This window comes from Strix aluco, chromosome 4 (assembly GCF_031877795.1).
Source record: "Strix aluco isolate bStrAlu1 chromosome 4, bStrAlu1.hap1, whole genome shotgun sequence".
NCBI lineage: Eukaryota > Metazoa > Chordata > Aves > Strigiformes > Strigidae > Strix > Strix aluco.
Window position 1 is genome coordinate 35,551,084 of NC_133934.1, and position 24,848 is coordinate 35,575,931.

The 24,848-nt window shown below is 36.4% G+C and overlaps 1 protein-coding gene across 9 annotated transcripts in view; it reads left to right on the top strand.

Moving 5' to 3' along the window:
* FAT1 (FAT atypical cadherin 1) overlaps positions 1-24,848 on the top strand; it is a 115,105-nt gene that overhangs the window by 64,147 nt on the left and 26,110 nt on the right. For 6 of the 9 annotated variants that reach the window (XR_012623090.1, XM_074822686.1, XM_074822689.1 and 3 more), the window contains exons 5-13: positions 578-907; positions 1,441-1,651; positions 3,814-3,882; positions 5,840-5,979; positions 14,694-14,969; positions 15,183-15,393; positions 17,929-21,996; positions 22,646-22,842; positions 24,243-24,396. Coding sequence is in view for 8 of the 9 variants with exons in the window: in XM_074822686.1 (XP_074678787.1) it covers positions 578-907; positions 1,441-1,651; positions 3,814-3,882; positions 5,840-5,979; positions 14,694-14,969; positions 15,183-15,393; positions 17,929-21,996; positions 22,646-22,842; positions 24,243-24,396 (5,656 nt within the window). In the remaining variant the exon portion in view is untranslated. The remainder of the gene's footprint in view (positions 1-577; positions 908-1,440; positions 1,652-3,813; positions 3,883-5,839; positions 5,980-14,693; positions 14,970-15,182; positions 15,394-17,928; positions 21,997-22,645; positions 22,843-24,242; positions 24,397-24,848) is intronic. The other 3 variants (XM_074822690.1, XM_074822693.1, XM_074822694.1) reach the window with 1 other exon arrangement.

The window sequence follows — 24,848 nt, forward strand, 5'->3', positions numbered from 1 at the left end:
GTCCATGGAAATAGATTGTTGTGTGTCTTCCTTAAAAAGCACTTTTTAAAAGTTTCTTTCAAACAAGATAATGATTTTATGTCTTAAAATATAGGGGATTTTTAGTGCATAGGCCTGGCAAATTCTGAAACTTATATTCCTATGGATTGAATCTTTTGAGGTGTAAAATCAAATTATTAAATAGAAAAGTTGCAAGGAAACACTAGGCAGAAAGTATAGTAAGATATTATTACAGTGAAGCTGTTATCAGGGATAATATACTTGTGTGCTGTTCCAGTAGTGAAGTGAATATTTCTGTTACAATTCTGCAAAACAGTAAAATAGAATTAATATATATCTGTTGACTCCTACATGCCATACATCAAGTGTCAAAATATTAAGATGATAGCTGCATAAACTTTTGTAGTGCCTTTTGTAAATATTCACCAAATAGCTTTACACAATGGTCTTTAACTGAAGTGTAGGGAATTACTTTACAGTTGTAAGGCAGTTGTAGGAAAATCTGATTTAAAAAGTGTGTTGTTGGAAGGACTGTGTTTGAATTGAGTGCTAACCATATCCTTTTTAATAAAAACAGGTAACAGTAACAGACAACGGTATTCCTGCAAAATCAACAATTGCACGAGTGATTGTGAAGGTCTTAGATGAGAATGACAATAAGCCTCAGTTCTTGCAAAAGTTCTACAAAATCCAACTTCCAGAGCGTGGTAAGCCAGAACGAGAGAGAACTGCTAGGAGAGAGCCCATCTATCGAGTTATTGCTGCAGATAAAGATGAAGGCCCCAATGCAGAGATCTCTTACAGCATCGAAGATGGTGATGAACATGGCAAATTCTTTATTGAACCAAAAACTGGAGTGGTTTCATCAAAGAAATTTTCTGCAGCAAGGGACTACGATATCCTTTCAGTGAGTCAAAATGTTGTATGTCATGAATACGTGAAGTGTTCTTTTATCATCACTTCTTATTCAGTAGCTGACAGATGAGTGATTGCGGTATCTGGGAGAAGAAAGCTTCAACAAATCCAGAAGTATTGTTTTGTGGATTTGTTTAGTTTGGGTTGTTTGTTTGGATTTTTTTCCAGGATGATTTGAAATGTTTGTATTGAGAAAGTGAATGAAAAAGCTGCTGTTCTTTTCCAGAACTTGACAGATAATGAAAATGATAAGGGAGCATAAACAATCAGTTTGACTCTCTTTCAGGAAGAAAGCAAAATAAAAGTGAATTTATGGTAACAGTTTGTGCTGCTTTCAGGTGCTGCATACTTTTTCTCCATTTGCTACCCAGATAATGAAGGGCAAGTGGTACTTTGAGAGACACTTAACCTTTTTGGATATATCTCACACAAGCAAACATGCTTGGAGCTTATTACTACTTTTCCATTTATGTGGCATAATGATTTATGTGATCCTGTAGCCTAAAAGATGTGTCTATTTCACAGATTAAAGCTGTAGATAATGGTCGTCCACAAAAATCATCAACTACACGGCTTCACATAGAATGGATTCCAAAGCCTCTCCCATCCACAGAGCCCATTTATTTTGAGGAAGCGTTTTTTTCTTTTACGGTGATGGAAAGTGACCCAGTTGCTCACATGATTGGTGTAATAGCTGTTGAACCTCTTGGAACACCACTTTGGTTTGACATAACGGGTAAGGATGCCTTAAGGGCTTTTATTATTAGAAACAAATGCATGGAGTCTGAGATACTGGAGGGCTCATTGCGGCTAATTGCTCTTCTAAATAATGCAAGGTTTTGATGTCCTTCGGCTGTAGATGTGTATTTTTTCCCTTTTTTCAATATAAATCAGAATGACATAAATTTTTATCAGTGCCACTATATATCAAAGATTAAAATTACATTGCAAAATATCTGGTGTGTTGCAGTTTTGGAAATGACTTGTGAATATTGTGTCAGTAAAATTAAAACTAATCAAATCAATCTCATAGACTGTAGGATAGGGAAAGAAAGAAAATACCAGTTTTCTGCAAATCAGGATAGTACACCCAGATTATACTGTTCACATTGATTTCTGGTTCTCTGGGCTGCTTCTGAGTTTGCTGTTCCTTGATTCAGTACTAAAAGAAAAGCTTGCAACGTTCCTAACCCCAGTAAACTTCTTCCTGTACATATTCTTACTACTATATCATACCTTAGCCTCTACCATTGAAAGGGGAATTCTAATCAGTAATACTATACATTGATGCTGCAGTGACAAAATGAATAGTACTTTTTAATTTTGCACTTACTCACTAGACCTCTGAGCACCAAGAATACAGAGTGTTCACTGTATAGCTGACTAAGAACAAGTTTTGTCATGTGTTACATGCTTTAGAATCAAGGAGAATAGCACAGCCTTGTTTCAGGAGAGGTACCTTGTTAGTGAACTGTTTTCTGGTCTTAAGGATAGCCCTATCAGATCAGGATTTTTCCACCACATTCACAAGACAGAGGATGATCTTTTTCACCTTGATTGCCACTGAAAATTATAGCCATGATTTTGGTGTTGTTAGGGAGAGCATTTTTTGAATTATTTATTTACAAAATAATTATTTTAAGGGTCTGTTTTGCTGGTGTGTATTTCCTAAGGGATGCTGAGAACAGCAACAGTTAAAAACAAAGTTTGTAAAACTGATGCATATAGCAGGAATATATAAATGCCAAATACTTGAGGGTGTTCTCAGAAAACTTCCAAGCACATGAGAATATACACAACTACTCCCTAAATGCATGCTTCATGCATGAACAACCTGTGGTATTGATAATCATTGCTAATGTATTAAATATTTACATAGAATTTTTCAACAGTTCTTTCTGATGTATTCTGGGAAAAAAAAAATAAATTAGTTCCTGTCCAAATAGATCATAGTTGAATAAAAGGTGTTTGCATTTAGACAAACTGAGGGGTTAGAGATCTGTACAACTGTGTAGAGGGAGTAAAGAGTTGAAGATGCCTTCTTGCTTTCTCATAGTGGCAAAGCTCTCTGCATTAGAGGTATTTTGGAACTGAGACTGCTCTTCTACTCTTCTCCCAAACATACACACACATAGACACGGGAGTGGAAAAGCAGAAAATACAAAAATAAGTGAGCAGGAGAGAGAAGAAGGTTCCATGTGCTGCAATTCAAACAGGGTTATCCGATCAACAGCAAATAGAAACATCTATAGACCAAAAAGAGTCCATTAAAGGAAAGGTTAAGAAAGAGATATTGTCAGAAAAAGTTGAGTGGTTCATTGAGGTGAAAGAGAGTAGATAGAAGAGGCTGCAGAGGTCTTGAGCGTTTCCGCAGAGTACAGCAGTGGCGTTTCCTGGGGCCTTTTATTAGCAAAATTTGTTAATTAGATTGGGGATGTACTTTTCTATTGTTCTTCTTAGTTTGCTTCAACTGCTGTGCACTCTGAACAGTGTGTTCATCTGAATAGAGTTCTGATGATAGTATTATTTTGATTTGCTCCTTCGAAGCATGCAGCACAGTTTGGGCACTTACAGAATTTTTATTGTGTGCTTAACACAGAAAATAGATGATCTTTTCCTGCTGTTTTTAGAAAAACTTATACAGAAAACTCCAAGGGGAAAGAACAGAACTTGTCCCTGCACTGTAAAATAAATAATTTTATTTTGACTGTTTTCTTAGTAAAAGTGTTTTGGAAAGTTTGATATGTGATTATGTTGTGAAGTTATGGGCTATTCTTACAGGTGGTCACTTTACTGCCCTCTTTTACTGTTTCTAATAGCATGAATTAATTTGATTGACAGCTTTCCTTTGTGTTCTGTGCTTGCTTTCCATGCTTTCTTTCTTTTTGGCTGAGCCAGGAGACAAGCTTGCTAGTGAAGTATTTTACATCTTTCAGATGGCTTGTGACCTGAACTGTACAGCAGAAGGTATCTGCTGAGATCACATAATTTATTACCAGATTATGAGATCTGAAATGAAAGCGTACATTTATAAAATATTTATTTTATTAACCCTTCGGAAATCAAAGTGCTCACAGTTGCATTTGTGACAGGTTCGTTTTTGTTTCGTTTTGTCATCATTACATTTATACAGCATCAATTCAGAGCATCCAGTTTTGACCTTTGCCAAAACTGTTGCTGTTACACTTTCAGTGTACCAGATGCAGATGTTTGGGTTGAGTTCTGCTTCAGCGGATTACCAGATATCACCACTACTACAGAAGTTAGTCAGACCCTTTGTGATTTCCCTGATAAGGAAGAAACAAATTTGCTTAGAGAGCTTGTCCTTGTATCAGGGAAACTTTATGAGCAGATTCATACCCATTCACCCTACTCTTCCCTTAAAATGGAGATGACTTCATTGAGACATCAGAGCCATCTGAGAAAATGCTATCACATGCCAGCTATAAAAGAAAAGCTAGAGACTCACTTTCTGAAGCTGACTTCTTGCACAAAGCCCATTAAAAAGATTTCATGTACCCCTGTAAAAAAAAACCCAAAACTGCTGCCTTTCATGCTGTCCAATTTATATCCATTCATGTGATTCAGAAACTGCTGCTGGGCCAGCAAGAGGAGTTGGCTTTCAGTTAAAGTAGAAAAATTACATTGTCTTTGTCATTATCAAATATCTTAAATCCAGTGAAGCAGAATCCAGCCCATCTTTCCTAAACTGATATGTCTGTCATGCAGTGGAACCTTCTAAAAGTGAAATCCTTTTTACATGTGAATGGGAGCCCATTTCAGTATTTACTGTTCTTCCTTGCATTAAGTATAAATTTGCAACCTTTGGAACTTCACTCTCTCACTTCTAGACTTGACTTTCATAAAAGGCATTTAGTGACTTACAAAACATAACTAGTAAACACTGTTTAAAAAAAAAAAAAAGACACTCAGATGATATCTGAATGCTATCCTTCTAAAATATAATTAGAAAAACACATGCACATAATTAGGCAAAATTGGTTTGCTGTATCTAGCACTGACTTGACCAAAATAAAAATTGATTCCTCCATTTTAGGCAATTTATTGAGAGGTCTAAAGCATTTCTAGTTAAATGGCACTATTTATCATTGCTAACAATATTTGGACTTAATGGACGCTATTCTCATAACAGTCTGCTCAGGGTGGCATGATGATGATCAATTAAATGTTTAAACGATTAAGTGTAGCTATTGATCTACACAGTTATTTAACTATATTGCAAAGGGTAATTTGAAAGTTTCACAAGGGAAGTTAAGATAATTTGCTTCAGAAAAGGAGCTTGGCCATATTTAAACTTTGGGCGTTTAAACATTTAGCACTCATCTGAGTCCTGCTTATCTCAGTAGGAGTTGGATAATGAGTTCTTTAGATACTCAGCATTGAGATGACAATCCTTTGGAGGTACTGTAGCTTTTTCAACCTTACCTATCATCATATAAGAGTATAGTAATTTGTACCCTGAGCCAAAAGACACAAATTTGACTGTATGTCTGATTTGGGATTTTCATTTATTTTGAGACAAAGTATGTTTTTCACTAATTAGCCTGACAGTCCACACAAAATAAACTATCACATTTCACCTAGTAATTCTGTTTCCTGCTATTTGGAATCTTTAAATTCTGGTTAAAAAAAAGGTAGAGAATCTTGCTAAGAATCTACCCGCTAACTTTCCATGAGCCAGACAAATCAGCTTTGTCTGAAACTAATCAGTTTTAAATAGCTGTAAGTAGCAGCATATCACATTACCAAAAAAAAAAAGTTTTAAAATAAAGGCATATATAAGTATATGTGTATATAGTTCCACCTTCATTAAGCATCTGATGACAGAACATGATCATACTTGAAAACAATGAAACAGTGCTGTGTTTTATGAACTTCTCCCTCTCGCAATTTCCTGAACAAGGTGGCAACTATGACAGTCGATTTGATGTGGACAAGGGCACTGGAACTATCATTGTCGCTAGACCTCTTGATGCAGAACAGAAATCAAATTACAACTTGACAGTAGAGGCAACAGATGGAACCAGATCTATCAGCACTCAGGTAATGGACTTTCTAATGAAGCGCTTACGGAGAAAGGAATCTGTCGCTGGGGGATGGGAGAGTGTTGCGTTTTCTTCTTACCATTTTTTTTCATCCTGGACAATGAATATGGTTCATATAAGTTAGGGACTCTTGTCTAAGTGGATTCTGATATTTGTAGAGCCATGTTGTGTGGTGGTCCAAGTGGAAGGTTGTGTGTTACTATGTTGTAGTCTGAATCAGCAGCTTTTAAGTTCTGTCATGTTGCTACATTAGCTGAGTAAATGAAAACAGAAACTAAGCCTTTCCATGCATGATTTACTCACAAGAAAAGGATTAATACTTCTTCTCCGAATTACCCCTCTTTATCCAGCTCCCCCCAAATCACCAAATAATATGATTACTTCACTTGAAATTTAATAGATGACCATTGTAAGGTTGATTGGTGCCCCACCCCACCCTCCCCCGCCAAGATCTGTAGATGACAAATTGTACAATGTCCAAGTACCATCTTATGAAACTGAGCTCCTTCTGTGTGGTGTACATATAGAAACAAGGTTTAGATGGTAACATCTCTGTGTATCTTCCTGAATACTGTCTTTTAGCTTCAGTGGAGGTAGAGATTGCCAAGCACGCTCCAAAAAGCAGCAATCTCAGACAAAACAATTTTTTTCAAATTAACTCTCTACTAAGGCTCTATGGTGGTGGCAGTTCTTTGCAGTTGGACTAAGTTCACTTCAAGGCAGAGGCCTTTTGTGACTCTACTGGAAATAACTCATAGTAAAGTAGGTTATGATGTATATCCCTCCTGTTTTTCCCATCTAGTTCCTTTCCCCAGCCCAGAACATGGATATATTTGGAAGTAAGGTTTAGCTGAGGTTGCTGTGAATGAATCCATGAGCATAGAGGAGCTCCACTTTTCTTCCAAATAGAAAGGAAAGGATTTATTTACTGATATAAGACTGTTGAATTGGGACAGTGATGTGTCTGGGTTACCTACCCTTATCATAGACCTACCCTTCAGGAGATCAAAGAACAATAGGTGGGTTGCTGCAGTGTTTTCCATACATGGAAATCTGCATTATGAACACAATTTCTTGTTCAACTTCTGTGCAGTATATATGTTTTTTTGTTAGCTTTTCTGATGTGATATGTTGTCTTCCTCCTTTTGGCCAGAGGGAAAGATGTTTCTTGTTAATATTTAGGATTTAAAACAGAATCTTTATTAAGCTGACTGTATGTCTGGAGGCTTGATAGGTCAAATAGACTGAATTTGATAGTAGAAGATTGCAAGGTTAGCAGTTTCCTTTGAGAGCTGCCTTTGCCTTTAATGGTGACAATTGTGAGTAATATTCTAGACCATGAATCTCCAAACACAACATGTCCCCCAGTCAGAACTTGCTGCTGTCATAGTTGTGGTGCCACTGCTTCTGATAATTTATTGCCTAGTTGTAGTAAAACTATTGAGCAGATCAATTTTTACTGATTACAGAATGCTGGATAGAAGGCATAAATTAGTTTGAAAAAAAAAAAATTAGCAGAAACGAAAATCCAGCTAAAAGAGCATTCCTTTTGCCAGGAAAGTCAGAAAGACAGCAAGAGGTTTTCCACACACCCTTCCCTCCCCACTCCCCAAAATACAGTCAAAAATGCCACCATTTAGGGTGTTAGGGTAGCCTGGGGACTAGTAAAGGCTGAATATGTGGTCTTGATGACTGCAGATATTCTATCCAGTGCTGCTCCTTATATAGCTGAACTTATGCAGACATCCTGAGGTGTCACAGTTGAACCATAATCTGCTTTGTCTTCTGGAACAACCAAGAATTGGAAGGTCACAAAAAAGTACTTTAACCCTCACCCCTTCTCTTCCTCTGGGCTATGTGATTCATTTAGTTCTTCTCGGGAGTGCACAGCGTAGCTTTTGTCCAATTTCTTTAAATTAATTTGTTGTTTTAGATTTTGTAAAGCTGAGTGAACATTATAAACATTTGCCACAGCAGTCTTCTGCAGAAGAATTGGAGTAGTAGTCTCAAATTTATCATCTCTTATTTCTGTGATTGCTTTTCGTATAGTTTTCTTTCGTGTCTTTCCTTTCTCCGCTAGAGTTGGCAGGGGCAGAAGTTGTGGTTTCTGTTACAAGAGAGTACAAAGACTTCCTTTGCATTGTCTTCCTTTTTCCCCTGCTTGTGGGATAAGCAGAAGTTATGCTGTTGCTGTCTGAGTCTCACGTTACTGTGGTATATAGATTGAGGAGCATGGATTAGTTCAAACTCTGCAGCTGTTGGTGCATGAACAGACTCCTGATTTTAACTGATTCTCTTATCTCCCTTGTAACTCCTGGCCCACCCAAACACACTGATGTGTTAAGACAGCCCTCAGGACTATCGCTAAGAAGATGCATTTCAGATGAGGCTTAATTTCAGGGGAATTAAAAATGTTGATATGAAATCAAAGTTGAAGGTGTGATTTATGGCTGCCAGTGTATAAATTCCATTACTCACTGCTGCAATAATGGTGATTAAAGTTTGAGTGTTTATGTGGTGTCTTCTAAGAGCTGGTAAACAGTTAAAATGGAGTGACAGTTCAAAGAAATTCTGAATACTGAGTGCGTAAATTAGGAACAACAATATGCCATACACAGCTTTTAGCTTACAAAGTAATTGCTGTAAATATTGGACATACAGTAAACAGACCTTGATTTACAGCAGGTTAACTAATTTTACGTTTAATTTGAAAGAGGAAAGGACATTTTCAAGACATTGGGGAGGGGGACAAGAAACTAAAATCTTATTGCATAAAAGCAGTGTATTGAATCTCACTTTAAACTAGAAGGCATTTGCTGGCCTCAGGCCATTAACATCTGTAGAGCGTTTGACTCTTTCAGGACTTGAATTAAATAGCTTTTTTGAAAAATACAACAGCAGTAGGCGTGGAGGCTATTAGAATTTTGCATGCATCTAAATGCCAAAGGCATGATGCAAAACAAGGACAAACAAATTCCAGGCCTACAGTAGTGGTGTTTGACAGATGATGTTAGAGATGACTAGTGTCACACTGGGAAGAAATACTATTAAAAAAACAAATCAATGTACTTAGATTTTTGCTTTATAATGTTTTGACCTGAAATAGAAAAGGTTAGTCACAAGCTGTAAGTAGCTATATATGAACTATTGAGTTGCTTTTTGGGGGAAAACAAAAAGAAAAAAAAATCCTGTTTCTAACTATAGTCACTTCTAGTGATTGCTGTGTCTATCAGTTTTTTTCACTGGAAGTAATAATTAAGATGGTTTAAAGCTAATTGCAGCATTTTTCTTATTGCTGTGCTATTGCAGAATATTTAATCTTGCTTTATGCAAAATTTATATGGATATTATGCTTTGGGAATGAAGGACACAATATTCTTCATAAATTAAATGTGCATTTCTCTTGTGATCACCACACTGCTCCACAGAGATGTTTTAGAACTGGAATGCAGTTGTATTATCACTGGATAATGCAACTTTTTGTTTATGAAAATGATTAGAAACATGTCAATGTAACTAGAATGTAATTATGAATGGAGAGAGAAGGAGATTTTAAGCTCCACATAGAATCGGCAAATGAAAAACTAGATTAACAAAATCCAAAAGAACATCATGTTTAAATACTGCGCCACTGAGAAAACATACTCAGTGCATGTATCTCTTCTTTAATTTACTAGTAATCAATGCATTCCTATGCAAATTTAGGTTTCACCTGTCAAATAATTCATAGATTTCAAATCCTTCCCCTAAATAATCCTGGGCTGCTTTTTTCTCTGTCTGTATAACCAGGTTGCATTGCTCTCAGTGAGATCTGTGAGTAGAGGGCAGCTGTGCAACACAGCCCTTGCATAGCCTTGGAAAATGAGTCAAGTTTCTTTAGTTCCAGACCATTTTGTTTCAGAGATCACATTATGGTCTGTTAATGTCAAACTTTTCTATAGTGTGCCTCTTTAATATGTGACTTCCTTCTTAAGAGATAATATTATAAGATTAAAATGAAATACAGTCATTGAGAAATGCTCAACAGCTGTTTTTATTGTATTATGCATGTTACTTTAGAATAACACAAACTCTTAATGTATTTTGTTCTCAGGTGTACAAACATATTTCTGCGTGGGTCTTTAAAATTGCACTCAAAATTACTACTTTGGGTGCCTTTCATTTAATTTGAAGGCCTTAACACTTTACATGAAAATTTAGTCCTCCTACATTTAAAAGGAAATTACACATCTAGCACCCATCACTTAGCATCAAATCCCTGTCTTGAAAGTAGGGCTTCCTTAATACATTTATTTAATAGTTTAGATTGGAAGGAGCCCCTGCAGTTCACCTAGTTAAAACTCCTGCTTAAAGTAGAGCAAACTGCGAAGTTGGATCAAGTTGTTCAGGGACTTGTCAGGTTCTAAGTGCCTGGGATGACAAGGCATGACACCTCTTCCTTGGACATGCTTTTATGTCAGTGTTTAACAGTGCTCTTTGAAAACAATTTTTTCTTTAGTCTAATTGTAATTTCCCTTATTGGAGCTTGTGAGTGTTGCCTCTTTTCACTGTGCATCTCTGAGAAGAGTTTGCCTGTGTCTTTCCTGCAGCCCTCTGTTGACACAGTGGATTGAGAGTTTTTAGATCCCTGTTGGTTTTAACGGCCCTTCACTGGGTTCGTGTCAGTTTGTAAAGATCCTCTCTTGGACTACAGGGCCCAAAACTGTAGTGGATCTACAGTCCTACCAGTGAGTGTCAAATGGAGGGGAGTAATTCCTTTCCCACTACCTGCTGCTCCCCTTATTAAAGCAGCCCAGCATGCAGTTAGCCAAGTTGCCAAAAGGGTGCCCACTGATTCACGTTATGCTTGTCCACCAGAATCTGCGGAGGGGCGTAACAACAGCAGTGAATGAGAAATGAATCCTAAAATATGTAGATAAAACAGCTTTCACTCGTGTCTAAGATTTTAAGTACATTTAAAATGATTGCACTATTAGATCAAATTGTGTATTTGTAGTTGTGTTTACTGCATGCCTGACCAAGTAATTTGACAAGTAATGGAATACCTGAGCAAGCCGCTTGTAGTGTCATTATGTTTATTCCTTATGCTTAGTTATTATGTTTATTCTTTAGCAATATTAATAATTTATATTTAATAGTGCTGTACATTTTGAGGAGCTGTCTCCTTGCCTACTTAGCCCAACAGTACTTTTTTGGAGGACGTCTCCCTACGTGTTCAGCCGTAAGGTCATTTTAACTGATTCACTAGGTAATACCAGAGGAAGTTGATGCTAAGTCCTTCTGAGGCATGATCAACAGATCACTTCTCAGTTAAGCTGATTCGCTGGCTATGTGGTTAGTCTTACAGGCACCAATGTTGGTTTCACAGTCACTACATTCCTGGCATTTAACTTAGTACTTTGCACATTTTTTTTTTTTTTTTGTGGTGCTCCATTCTAGAAATGCTGTTTTCCTATATTCATTTTGTGTAGTACCAGCAGCACAGGTGGCCATGTCTTCCACTCCAAAGATTCATCTAACACAGTTGCTCTGGAGTTGCATTGCCCCTTGCCTCTAATTTTGACCTAAGTTTCTGTATTTCCTCATTTGGGAGAGAAAAAGACATGAACTTAAATAGTAATTTTGATTTAAATTAGTCAAATTTGACACTCTTATCTTTTCACTTACTGTTTTTCTGGATCTGAACTTAATAATCTCAAGGTGGAATTGAATAAAAAAATTGTTGACGTGTTCATTTTGAAAGCATAGTATCCATTAATTGAGTGTTGTATATGGTTGCTTAAGTGTTTTTACTAAAATGCTATGTAAGTGACTGTATTGGACCCTTCTGTATTTATTCTTCGAAGATACATTAAAATGTATTTTATTTATACAGAATTTAAAAAGAAACCAACAACTGTACTTCTGTTACTTTATTACATCCTCTCTAATCATGACAATCTAAAAAAAATTCATATTTAAAGTTGTATTCTTTTCATTCTTGCTGTTCATTTTCCAGTTGAATTTGTTAGTGAATGCATTTAAAAACTTGACCTAATATGTATCCTGGGTCACCTACTATTAATTTTTCTCCCCACCGAAAAAGTTTATTCCAACTCTGTTTCCATTCTTTAATCAGTTTCTAATCCATGACAAAAACAAACTCCTTAGTTTCCTTAGCAACATCTTGCAGGGGATTTTATCAGCATTCCAAATGATTAGTTTATTTCCTATTTCTTCCATTTTCTGGGAGGCAGTATTTTCCTCTGCAGTGATGGTTTGTATTTATCCTAACAGACTGTTTCAAACACTGAAAAACTACAGATGTTTATGAATATTTTCCTAAATGTACTATATATTGGATTATGGCTCAGTGACCTGCCATGCCGAGGACTACATCTACTAAAAAAATTAAAGGCGCGTGTGTGTGGCTGTGGGGAGTAGTGTGTGCACGCATATACACATGTGCCCCCCTCCCCACCCTGACTGGCAGTCTGGGGGTGGAGCTCTGTATTATTAACAGCATGTATTACATTAGGAGGATTACCATGGTTTTGGTTTGGAGGTTTCTTTGTGTGGTGTTTTTTGGTTTGTGGTTTTTTTCCCTGCAGTCCAGCAGAACCTGCGGGTGGCTCCCACTTGTCTTGGTAATTTGTTTCCGTTTAGCAGCTTATTGCAGCACCACTGCTTTGCCAGTGTCATTTTTATTTTGTTTTGTGCTGTGTCATGCTCCCTATTGTTCTTGGTGAATAAAACTGAGGCAAAATTGTAATCTGGGATGGGCTTTCCTCCTCCTTAATTGCTCTTTATATTTCATGGTGGTCATGCTTACCCACAGGTTCTTTAACGGTTTCAAATACACTTAAAACCCTTTTTATTCCTTACCTGGCTTTCTGGTCAATGTCTGGCTTCTGACTCTTGAGATTCCACATTTGCCATCTTCAACTCTGTTCCTATATTCCCTTTTATATGCTTGTTTGTTTTTATTATCCAGGTGAAATTCTCAGTGAAAATAGTCTTCCTGGTGACAGTTACTTCAGCTACTAGAGTGGGCAATACCCAAGTTTTTGGGAGGACTTTCCTGTGTTGTAATACAAAGTTTACGCCAAGAGTTCCACACCCAGTTCTTTGTGTTCCCACATTCTTACTTTCATTAATCAGTCTGCCCCGTGATGTCTCCAGGGTTGGTGCAGGACTTCATTACTTAGATGCAAAAGTCTTTCTGTTGTTACTTAGAATAAAATCCTTCTAGCGGTCTCCTAAACTCTTGGTAACATTTGTAGAGTATATCCAAGGTCTGCCTTTGTTGCTCTGGAAGTTTTCAGCCTGTACTTAAATTTGCCATTAGGAAGAACTCATTGTATTGAAGTTAGGTAGTAGTTACAACCTGGGATAATGTACCTGCATCTGAAATAAATATTTTAGGAATAGGTATGACTCCTGTTGATACACTTAACATCTGTTTTTCCTTGGTACAAGTTTTAATGTAAGATGCTAGTTTTGCAAGGTTGAAGTTAAGGATGTTTTCTCTTCCGGTAGTGAGATGTATGGCATTTCCTTATTTACCACCAACAGGATTCATCTCATCTAGCTTCTCCTGCATGCAGTTTGGTACCTTGTCTAAATTCTATCTCTAGCCTCCACCAGGTATTAATGGAAAGCAGTAAGTATCTTCAAAGAGCAATTTGATATCATAAGTATTTCATAATCATAAGTATTATGATATCATAAGTACTTATTTTAAACACCTGTGGATGGCACTTAACTAATTTGTACAAAGCAGCTAACTTTTGGGTGGCTAAAAGCATGGCTGTACATGCAACACATGAAGAACTTGAATTTAGCCATGTGTTCCTGGAGCTTTGTTGTCCACCTGCCACCTCCTCTGCATTACTGTTACTTGTGTGATGTTACTACTGTTGAAGGAACAGGATGATGGCTGAGTGTCTTACCCTTTTTATACAGGAGTTTGATGCTGTGAAAGGCAAGTGGATGTGCAGGGATCTTGTGTGGTTCCAGTGAACGTTGTTATTCAGCCAGAGAGCATTGCGTGCATAGCACAAGGTGAACCTAGCTGAACTTCTGTAGGAAAATGCAATTTGAGGCATTGATGTTAATATAACTGCAATTTCAGAGAACTTGTGCTGGTGACCAGTTACCTATGCTGACATTGTGCTACATTGCTGAAGAAGAGCGAACAAAACCTGTGGTTCTTAGAAATAATATACTGGGAATTCCACCACTTTTCCATTCTTGCCTAGGCTTGGAAATGTGAGGAGATGAAAGATGACTGTTTCCACGTGAGGGCAGAGAGGAGTACAGTGCAACTGCTGCCTTGGAAAACATTGCTTAAAATTCCAAATTTGCACAAATAAAAAGGATTTTTACCCACCCTGGGATCCATATTGAGAATTTTAAATTTTTTTTAATTCCAAAATTACTAAGGAATTCTTTTTCATCTTGGTCTACACAAAACTCATTCCCTTTAAGATATCTTACCTACAGCATTTTTGATCGTATAGATTTCTGGTTTGACTTTGGGGAAGGTTAGGCAGATTTGGGTTTAGTGAGATTCTTTTTCCCTACACCTCTTAGATCTCTCCCCCTCCCTGAAGAAAAAGCTGTCTTATGTATGCGTATTATGGTCTGATCTTTAATGAAATATCCTCTTTTTAATCTCTGTTTCATATCATATATCATCAATGCTTTCCCCTTCCCATTGTATCATTTTAGGTGTACATCAAAGTTATAGACACAAATAATCACAGGCCTCAGTTCTCTGCTTCAAAATATGAAGTCGTTATACCTGAAGACACCATACCAGAGACAGAAATTCTGCAAGTCAGTGCCACAGACAGAGATGAGAAGAATAAACTGATTTATACAATGCAGGGCAGCACTGATCCCATCAGTCTTAAAAAATTTCGCCTGGACCCTGGAACTGGCTCTCTTTATACTTCAGAAAAACTGGATCATGAGTCCATGAACCAGCATATTCTGACAGTAATGGTAAATAAACACAAAGTTTCTTCTGTAGACAATAACAAACAGATTTTTTTTAAATGTCTTTTTAATTTGTCCCTTTAATTCAAACGTTTATTTCTATGTTTACTTTGTATGCAGTCTTTGTGACTGGTACAGATTGAACCTTGAATTATTACTAATATTTGATGAACTACTGAAAACCAGTGCTAATTACTAGTATTGTGCTGACTGTTTCAGGTTCGAGATCAAGATGTTCCTGTAAAGCGCAACTATGCTAGAATCATCATTAATGTTAGTGACACAAATGATCATGCTCCATGGTTCACCAGCTCTTCCTATGAAGGACGGGTGTATGAGTCAGCAGCTGTTGGATCAGCAGTACTCCAGGTTACGGCATTAGATAAGGACAAAGGAAAAAATGCAGAAATCATGTACTCTATTGAATCAGGTATATTGACTTCCTTAGATCTTCAGTTTATTTTGACACCATGCTTGCTGATACTTTGTTTCAACTGTAGATGTGAAAAAAATAGCTATGAAAAAGGACGCAGTACAGGTGTATGTGTTGTATTCTGTGAAATGTCTTTAAGATACAGCCTCGGAGCTTTTAAAAGAAAACTACAATGGCAAATATTCATCTCCCTCCCTTAGCTATATGTTATCCTTTAGATATATTTGGAACATAGGAGTAGCAGAAGAAAAAGCTACCTTTAAACCCTTAAGAGGGGCGTGTTCTTGAAATTACAGAAGCATAAAATTCAGATCTAAAGAAAGCATTCTTTTTTGGTAATGTAAGTGATATTTTGTGACATCAGCAAAGCAAGGATTTGATGAAAAGAGTAAGAGCCTGAGAGAAATGCTTTCGCGTTTAGCACAATGTGAAAGAAAGGAGCTCAAAAATGACTTATAAATATCCATATACTTAACCGCTAAATATGTGTTTTTAAGTTAAACTTTCTGATAAATGTAGCAAAGAAGGGGTTGCTTTACATGGTTCCGTGTGGCTGATTTTAGATAGTGGGACTGCTATTCTAGCTCAATAAAATATGTAAGAAATTCTTTAATAGCTGGTCAACTTGGCATTAAGGCACCTTTCAGATTGCAGGCCAGAGAAGAGCATTAGGTGCTGCTGCTTATTTTTAACATCACAAGTATCTTTCTGAACTTGCCTATAACAATGTAATTCAAATTATGGCAATTTTGAATAATATGAAAACAGGATGACATTGACTGAGTTCACTTACCAGAAGGAAGTGAGTTTTAGTTCAGTCCATTAAATCTAAATATAAGCCTGCCATTACCAAGGTCCTGAACTGTTTAGGCACTATAACTGGAAAAAGAAAGTTATTTAAATTTCATTACCTCTGTACAGTACTATTTTCAAGGTAGAAAGTAAATTAAAATAAAAATCCCAGTAACAAGCATAAGATATTGTATATCAAAGAGAACAGTAGTTAGTTATTCAGTTACTGTTGCATGCAAGGTGATATGCGCAGATGCTTTTTTAATTTGACATAAGTTGCTTTGTAAAGCATAGGAATTGTTTACTGTAAATATTTTCTTTTTCTTCCACCATAGTGTTTTTTTGATATAAAAACATACTTTAACACTGTATTAAAACAAAGCTGTGGTTATGATAAGCTGAAGAGGGAGAATACATTTAAGTGTCTCATAAATTGCTTAAAATACATGTTTGTCTTCTGTTATTTGTAGAAATACACCCTTTTTACTAAGCAGGACACTAATGCCCATGAAACCTTTTCTCTTGCCTTTGCTATTTCAGTAGTGCTTGTTTTACAAATTCCAGAGCATGGCAAGAAAAAAATATGTGTGCATGCTGTCTAGAATGAAGTTACACCCTGTTCTCTTCATTTCTTCTAGCTTTTTGTGGAGTAAATGTAAGACTTTCTTAGGTTTGTTTTACAGAACTGATCTACTGGGAGGTTAAAGCATTATAATTGATGTTCTAAGCATATGGAAGGAACATTCCTTAAATGTTTGTAATGGCTGCTTAGATTTGTAATGGGATATTCTAAGAATGCCACTGTGTTTAGAGCCTCCACTAAAAAAAAAAAAACCCAAACAAAAAAACCCACAACCCCCCCCCTTGCCTACTTGTGTGCATAACTCAGAAGTTCTTAATGAATTTTTTCCATGCTGACAACATGACTTTAGTAATGTAATTTTTTAAGGAAGTAAAATCTTAAATCTTACTATATTTTAGTACGTGAACTGAATATTGTATGCTGTGCAGTTCAGTTTTATGTTTGAAAATACAAAGAAAACAAGTGTTTATCAAATGGCAGCTGGTAATCCTCAGCAGATAGGGTTTGGTTTTTTTCCTAATACTATCACAGGGAATAACTTGCCTGTGTATTAATAGGAGGTTAGAAGAGAGAGAACTATTGGTCCAATTCAGAAAGATTAATTTTGAGGCAGTGATTTAAACAATACTTGCATAAGCAATTAAGATTCACAAGTGTGAATTCATTAAAGCACTTCTCTTTTTCAAAGCAGTCTAGTTAGTTTAGATCATAAAATGTAACTTGTATTCCACTAATGTTAACTTCTAAATATAATTTTCTTTCAGCTTCAGTAATTTTAAGTTGGCTTAAAAATGAACTCAATGACAAAGTTAATTTGGAGAAAATACATAAGTTATAATGTTGAAACTTGCAAAATACTTGTTATCTTTTAAAGTTTTTTTAATGGAAAATGAAACAAATTTTTTGCATTTATTTTAAAGGTTTGGATGGCTTTGCTAACTATGTTTTATGCAATGTTTCCACAAGTAAACATAGAATTAGTGCTGACTTTTGATTACAGAAAACTTTCCAGAGAGGCTAACAAACGTTTGTTGCTCAAAACTCAGAAACTTTAATATTCTCTGTGTTCTTGTTATGTGATCTCTTTTAGAATATAGCTAAATCATCCTTTTACGTTCTGTATACCTCTTTCTTAATTACTTTCTTTTTCTTCACAGGGAATATTGGAAACTCTTTCTTTATAGATCCCATTTTGGGTATGATTAAAATTGCAAAGGAATTAGATCGTAGTAACCAGGAAGAATACAACCTGATGGTAAAAGCTACAGACAAAGGAGATCCTCCAATGAGTGAAGTGACGTCTGTGCATATATTTGTTACAGTTTCTGATAACGCCTCACCAAAATTCACAGCCAAAGAATATTCTACAGAAATCAGTGAAAGTGCCAGCATTGGCAGTTTTGTTGGAATGGTTACAGCATACAGTCAGTCTTCTGTAGTTTATGAAATAAAAGATGGTAATATAGGTGATGCCTTTGCTATCAACCCAAACTCTGGTGTCATTGTTTCTCAGAAGATACTTGATTTTGAAACTTTGCCTATTTACACTCTAACTGTGCAAGGAACAAACATGGCTGGCTTGTCCACTAATGCAACAGTTTTGGTACATCTTCGGGATGAGAATGACAATGCACCAATTTTTATGCAGGCTGAATATACAGGACTCATCAGTGAATCAGCTTCAATTAACAGTGTGGTTCTGACTGACAAGAATATCCCATTAGTAATTCGAGCTACAGATGCTGATAAAGAATCTAATGCTTTGCTTGTTTATCAAATTGTTGAACCATCTGTCCGCAAGTATTTTGCCATTGATTCTAGCACTGGTGCCATTCGGACAATAATGAGTCTAGACTATGAGGAGACAAATATTTTCCACTTTTCTGTGCAAGTACATGATATGGGGATACCACATCTGTATGCAGAATATGCAGCTAATGTTACTATTTATGTAATTGACATCAATGATTGTCCTCCTGTGTTTTCAAGAGAGTTGTACGAGACATCCATTTTGGTTCCAACCTATAAAGGCGTGAAAGTCATCAGCGTAAATGCCACTGATGCTGATTCAGGCATTTTTTCACAATTAATTTATTCCATTATTGAAGGCAACATTGGAGAAAAATTTTCAATAAACCCTAAGACTGGAGATATAACAGTACAAAATACAACTCAGTTAAGAAGCAGATATGAATTAACAGTGAGAGCATCTGATGGCAGATTTGCAAGCACTGCATCTGTAAAAATTAACGTGAAAGAAAGCAAAGCAAGCCAGCTGAAGTTCACACAGAGTTCTTACTCTGCAACAGTGCAGGAGAATTCCACAGAGGCAAAAACAATAGCTGTTGTTACTGCCATAGGGAACCAAATAAATGAGCCTTTGTTTTACCATATTCTAAATCCAGACAGCAGATTTAAAATAAGTCCAACTTCAGGAGTCCTTTCAACAACGGGAATACCATTTGATCGTGAACAGCAAGAATCTTTTGATGTGGTCATAGAAGTGACAGAGGAATATAAACCATCAGTTGTTGCACACATTGTAGTTAAAGTCACAGTGGAAGATGTAAATGATAATGCTCCATTTTTTGTCAATCTTCCATATTATGCTGTTGTTAAAGTAGACTCTGAAGTAGGCCATGTTATTCGACGTGTCACTGCAGTAGATAAAGATTCAGGCAGAAATGGAGAGGTGCATTACTATCTCAAAGAACATCATGAACATTTCCAAATTGATCCCACTGGTGAAATCTCACTGAAGAAGAAGTTTGAACCAGACACACTAAATACGGAGTATCTGGTCACAGTAGTGGCAAAAGATGGAGGAGACCCTGCTTTTTCTGCTGAAGTTATAGTCCCAATTACAGTTATGAGTAAAGCTATGCCAGTTTTCGAAAAGCCTTTCTACAGTGCAGAGATACCAGAAAGCATTCAGCTCCATAGTCCTGTGGTACATGTACAGGCAAACAGCCCAGAAGGACTTAAGGTATTTTACAGCATTACAGATGGAGATCCTTTCAATCAGTTCACTATCAACTTCAACACTGGAGTTATAAATGTTGTTGCCCCTCTTGACTTTGAGTCTCATCCAGCCTACAAGCTGAGTATTCGAGCAACAGACTCCCTGACTGGGGCACATGCTGATGTGTTTGTAGACATAATAGTGGAAGACATCAATGATAATCCTCCTGTGTTTACAGAGCAGTCTTACACTGCAACCCTTTCCGAGGCATCTGTCATCGGAACATCTGTTGTACAAGTGAGCGCTACAGACGCTGATTCTGGAACAAACAGGGGGATTTCCTATCACTTCGTTGAGGATAATAGTGGAAGTCATGACTACTTCCACATAGATAGCAGCACTGGACTCATTCTTACAGCAAGAACTTTGGACTATGAACAAATTAAACAGCACAAGTTACTGATAAAGGCCATAGATGGTGGCATGTTGCCCTTGAGCAGTGATACTGTTGTAACTGTTGATGTAACTGATCTCAATGATAACCCCCCTCTTTTTAACCAATTGCTTTATGAAGCTAAAATTAGTGAACTGGCTCCCCGAGGGCATTTTGTGACATGTGTACAAGCCTCAGATGCAGATAATTCAGATGTTGACAGGCTGGAGTACTCCATTCTGACAGGCAATGACCAAAAGAATTTTGTAATTAATAGTAAAACTGGCATTATCACCATCTCAAACCTACGCAGACAGACACTGAAGTCACATTATAATCTTAACGTGTCTGTTTCTGATGGGGTCTTCAGAAGCTCAGCCCAAGTCCATATTACTGTCACCAGTGCCAATATGCACAGTCCTGTTTTCAGCCAGAATGAATATGAGGTTGAACTAGCCGAAAATGCTCCATTGCATACTTTGGTGACTGAAGTTAAAGCAACAGATGAAGATTCTGGTACATATGGCCACATCACTTACCACATTATGAATGACTTTGCCAAAGACAGATTTTATACTAATGAGAGAGGGCAGATATTTACCTCTGAAAAGCTTGACCGCGAAACACAAGCAGAAAAAGTAATTGCCATTAGTTTAATGGCCAAAGATTCAGGAGGAAAAGTCGCTTTCTGTACTGTTAATGTAATACTTACAGATGACAATGATAACGTTCCTCAATTCCGAGCAACAGAGTATAAAGTAAATATTGGATCTGATGTTCCACGGGGTACTTCTGTCATTAAAGTCTGGGCATCTGATGCTGATGAGGGTACAAATGCAGACATCACATATGCTATTGAAGCAGAGTCTGAAAATGTTAAAGAGAATTTAGAAATCGATTCATTGTCTGGTATAATTACTACAAAAGAAAGCTTAATTGGTTTAGAAAATGAGTTTCTGACCTTCTTTGTTAGAGCAGTGGATGGTGGATCCCCCCAAAAAGAGTCAGTTGTTCCTGTCTATGCTAGAATACTCCCACCAGAAGTGCTTCTTCCAAAATTTTCAGAGCCATTTTATTCTTACACAGTTTCTGAGGACATTCCAATTGGGACTGAGATAGATGTTATCAAAGCAGAGCATAATCAGACTTTAGTATATAGTCTGATTAAAGGGAACACTACTGAAAGCAATAGAGATGATTTTTTTGTGATTGACCGACAAACTGGAGAGTTGAAACTTCAGAAGAATCTTGATCATGAAACAACTAAATGGTACCAGTTCTCAGTTCAAGCACAATATGGAAATGAAGATTATAATGTTGTTTCCTCAGTAGAGGTAAGCATTCAGGTAAAAGATGCAAATGATAATAAACCACTTCTGGAGTCCAATCCATATGAAGCATTCATTGTAGAAAACATGCCAGGTGGAACAAGAGTCATCCAAGTTAAAGGAACTGACTTAGATTCAGGACTCAATGGGCAGGTTACATACAGCTTGGATCCTTCTCAAGAACTAGACATTATAGAGTCTTTTGCCATAAACATGGAAACTGGCTGGATTACCACTCTCAAAGAACTCGATCATGAGAAACGAGACAAATACAAAATCACAGTGGTTGCATCTGATCGGGGTGAAAAAATTCAACTGTCTTCTATGGCTGTGGTTGAAGTTACTGTAACAGATGTGAATGACAATCCTCCACGTTTTACTGCAGAGATATATAAAGGAACAGTCAGTGAGGATGACCCTCCTGGTGGGGTAATTGCCATCTTGAGTACAACTGATGCTGATACAGAAGAAGCCAACAGACAAGTCTTTTATTACATTACAGGTAAATCTTTTTGAGTGATGTCAGAATAATCATTTGAGTGGTCCTGGAATGATGTGAGATGTAACTTAATTTTTCAAATTATTGAAATGTATTTGAAACCATAGAGCTGCCAAGAAGAACTGTGTGTGCCTTAATATGAATATTAAAAACTTCAGGGGAAAAAAAATGAGTCTTAGAAAAGAGGTCTTTGGCTTTCGTTTCATGTGTGCCCTGCTTAAAATGCTTTCCAATGTTTGTTGTTTACTTATATATCAAATTTTATTTAAAAAATAGACTTGGCACTGAAATTATTGATGGAGCTAAACAGTGAATGAAAGGCATTTCACAAAATAATAGACTATTAATTTCTAATGGAGTATTTTATTGTTGTTGTTGTTTAGCATATGTGTTGATATAATGTTACCTGTAATGCTACATGAATTTCTACATAGATTTGTATAGATTCTGTTGGCTGCAGTTAAATTTATTGTATGAGCATCTACCGACTACTTCTACCCGGAAAAATAAGCTATTTGCCTATAAAGCTACAGAGAGTGTCTGCTTATTTGCATTTACATTTTTTTTCTCTATAGCTATAACTTAATGTTGATAGAGTAATAGTAGCAATCTCTCTCTTGTCTTTAATTAAATGTTTCTTTTCGTATTTCAGGAGGCGATCCCTTGGGACAGTTTGCTATTGAAAATATACAGAATGAATGGAAGGTCTATGTCAAAAAGCCTCTGGACAGGGAAGAAAAGGATAATTACCTTCTAAATATTACAGCTACTGATGGGACCTTTGCAACTAAAGCTGTGGTGGAGGTTAAAGTCCTTGATGCTAATGATAATAGCCCTGTTTGCGAAAAGGTAGGCACACTCTTGTATCTTTTGTGGCCAGCTGCTTCCATATATAAAATCTAAGTTTTCTCTGAAATTGCTTCTCAGGAGACTGACAAATATGTATTCCTTTTATGCTAGTAACAGAAATTTGGACTATTAAGATAGAATGCTGTCAAAGAAAAGTTTATTTCATGGACAGGTTTCTTAAATAAAAATCCAAAGACAATTCATTGATGTAATTTTAACACTCGATGAGTATTTGAAAGAGTATAAGGAGGATTGTAGTACATTTCTCCTGTGTTAATGTATACTTTTCCAAAAGGAATTGTTTTAAGCTGCAACCATGATAGTTTGTTTATATGCTCTATTTTCTGAAGGAAGCAAAGTCTCAAAGAAGGGTGTATACCATCACTTAGTTGATGTATTTGTGCAAATCCCATGGTAAAGGAGTTGAAAAGACTGGAATATTATACTGCAGTTGCACTCAACAGCACCAAAAATCTGTAATCCATAAACGTTTCTTGTTAAAAAGCTATCTACCTTACCAGATTTGATAGTCTGCAAAAATGGACATGAAAAATAAAGAATGGGGAAAAAAAACAGAAAAGGTGGGCCCTGCAAGACATATAATTGCCTTACAAGAAAGCCCTGGGTTTTCTTAGTCAGCGCTTTTTTTTTTTTTTAAACTTTAGCACATTTGGACTTTTCATAGCCATCTTGTTGAACACAGATTTGATATTACGAGGTAGAAATCTTCTCTTGTTCTGGGAAGGGTCAAGTATACAGTGAGCATTTGATTCTTTTTCTTAGTTGATGTTTATGTTGGTTACTTCTATATAAATGATTACAGTTATATACGGACTGGTAAGTCAGTGTTTTTAGCTTTTTTCCTTTGTTGATATTGGTGTTACAAGGTTCAGTCCTTCTGATTTAATGCACATCCCTGACATGGATGAACTCGATAAGTGTGCTTAGTGCCTATAAATTCTGGATGGAGGGGGTTTTTTTTATTTAAACTGAAAGCTTTTATTTCATGCTATTACAAAAAAAGAACAGGTATCAATTTCTTCTAGATTGAGACCTAGAAAAGATGATTTATCAAAAGAGGAAAAAAAAATTACCAAAAAATTCTAACTCCTACTTTGGGAGTGCACTTAATTATCAGTTTATCAGTTACAGGTGTTTATAGAGTTCTTAGCTATGCAGTGATACTCAAGAGTCTTTATAGTTGCACTGTTACTTACCTTTCTGAATTATGTAATAAATGTGAGGTATTAATTTCACTTTCAGGTATTTCATCCTCTTCTTTGCTTATGTTACCAAACAGGATATGATCTCATCTGTCATTCCTTCTTCCCCTCCCTTTACTTTGTATGTCTACTTACTTCATATGTTTCATCTTTCAATGTAACTTTAAAATCTTGTAGGCTTTATACACTGATTCTGTTCCTGAGGATGCCCTTCCTGGCAAACTGATAATGCAGGTATCTGCTACAGATGCAGATATTCGTTCCAATGCAGAAATTACTTACACACTGCATGGTACAGGAGCGGACAAATTCAGACTCACTCCAGACACAGGTAATAATACTATACACTATACAAAATTCGTGTCATCACCTCATTTTATAATATGTTTTACTATTACATTGACATACATAAATGTCAGTACTTCAAGCTTTCCATTAAGGGTTAGTTTATTATATAACTGTTTAAAATGTGAGTTTCTACTACACAAATGCTAATAATATATTGAACAGAAGTCAGGGAAGAAGCAAGTATTTTAATACGTGAGGAAGTAAAGAGTACATAGGGTAATTGCCCGAAAGCCCAAAACTTCCATGGTGAAGTGACTGGAGTAAAACTATGCTATAAATTTTGTAATTTTTATATTAATTGTAGTAGTAGCAATAATGGAATAAACTGAAAATATCTTAATTCAGATTCTCTTTGCCATCATTTGGTTTGGCATATTAAACAGCATGAGGTTAGATGGAGCATCAAATTTCCTTTCCATAGTAAACACAAAAAGT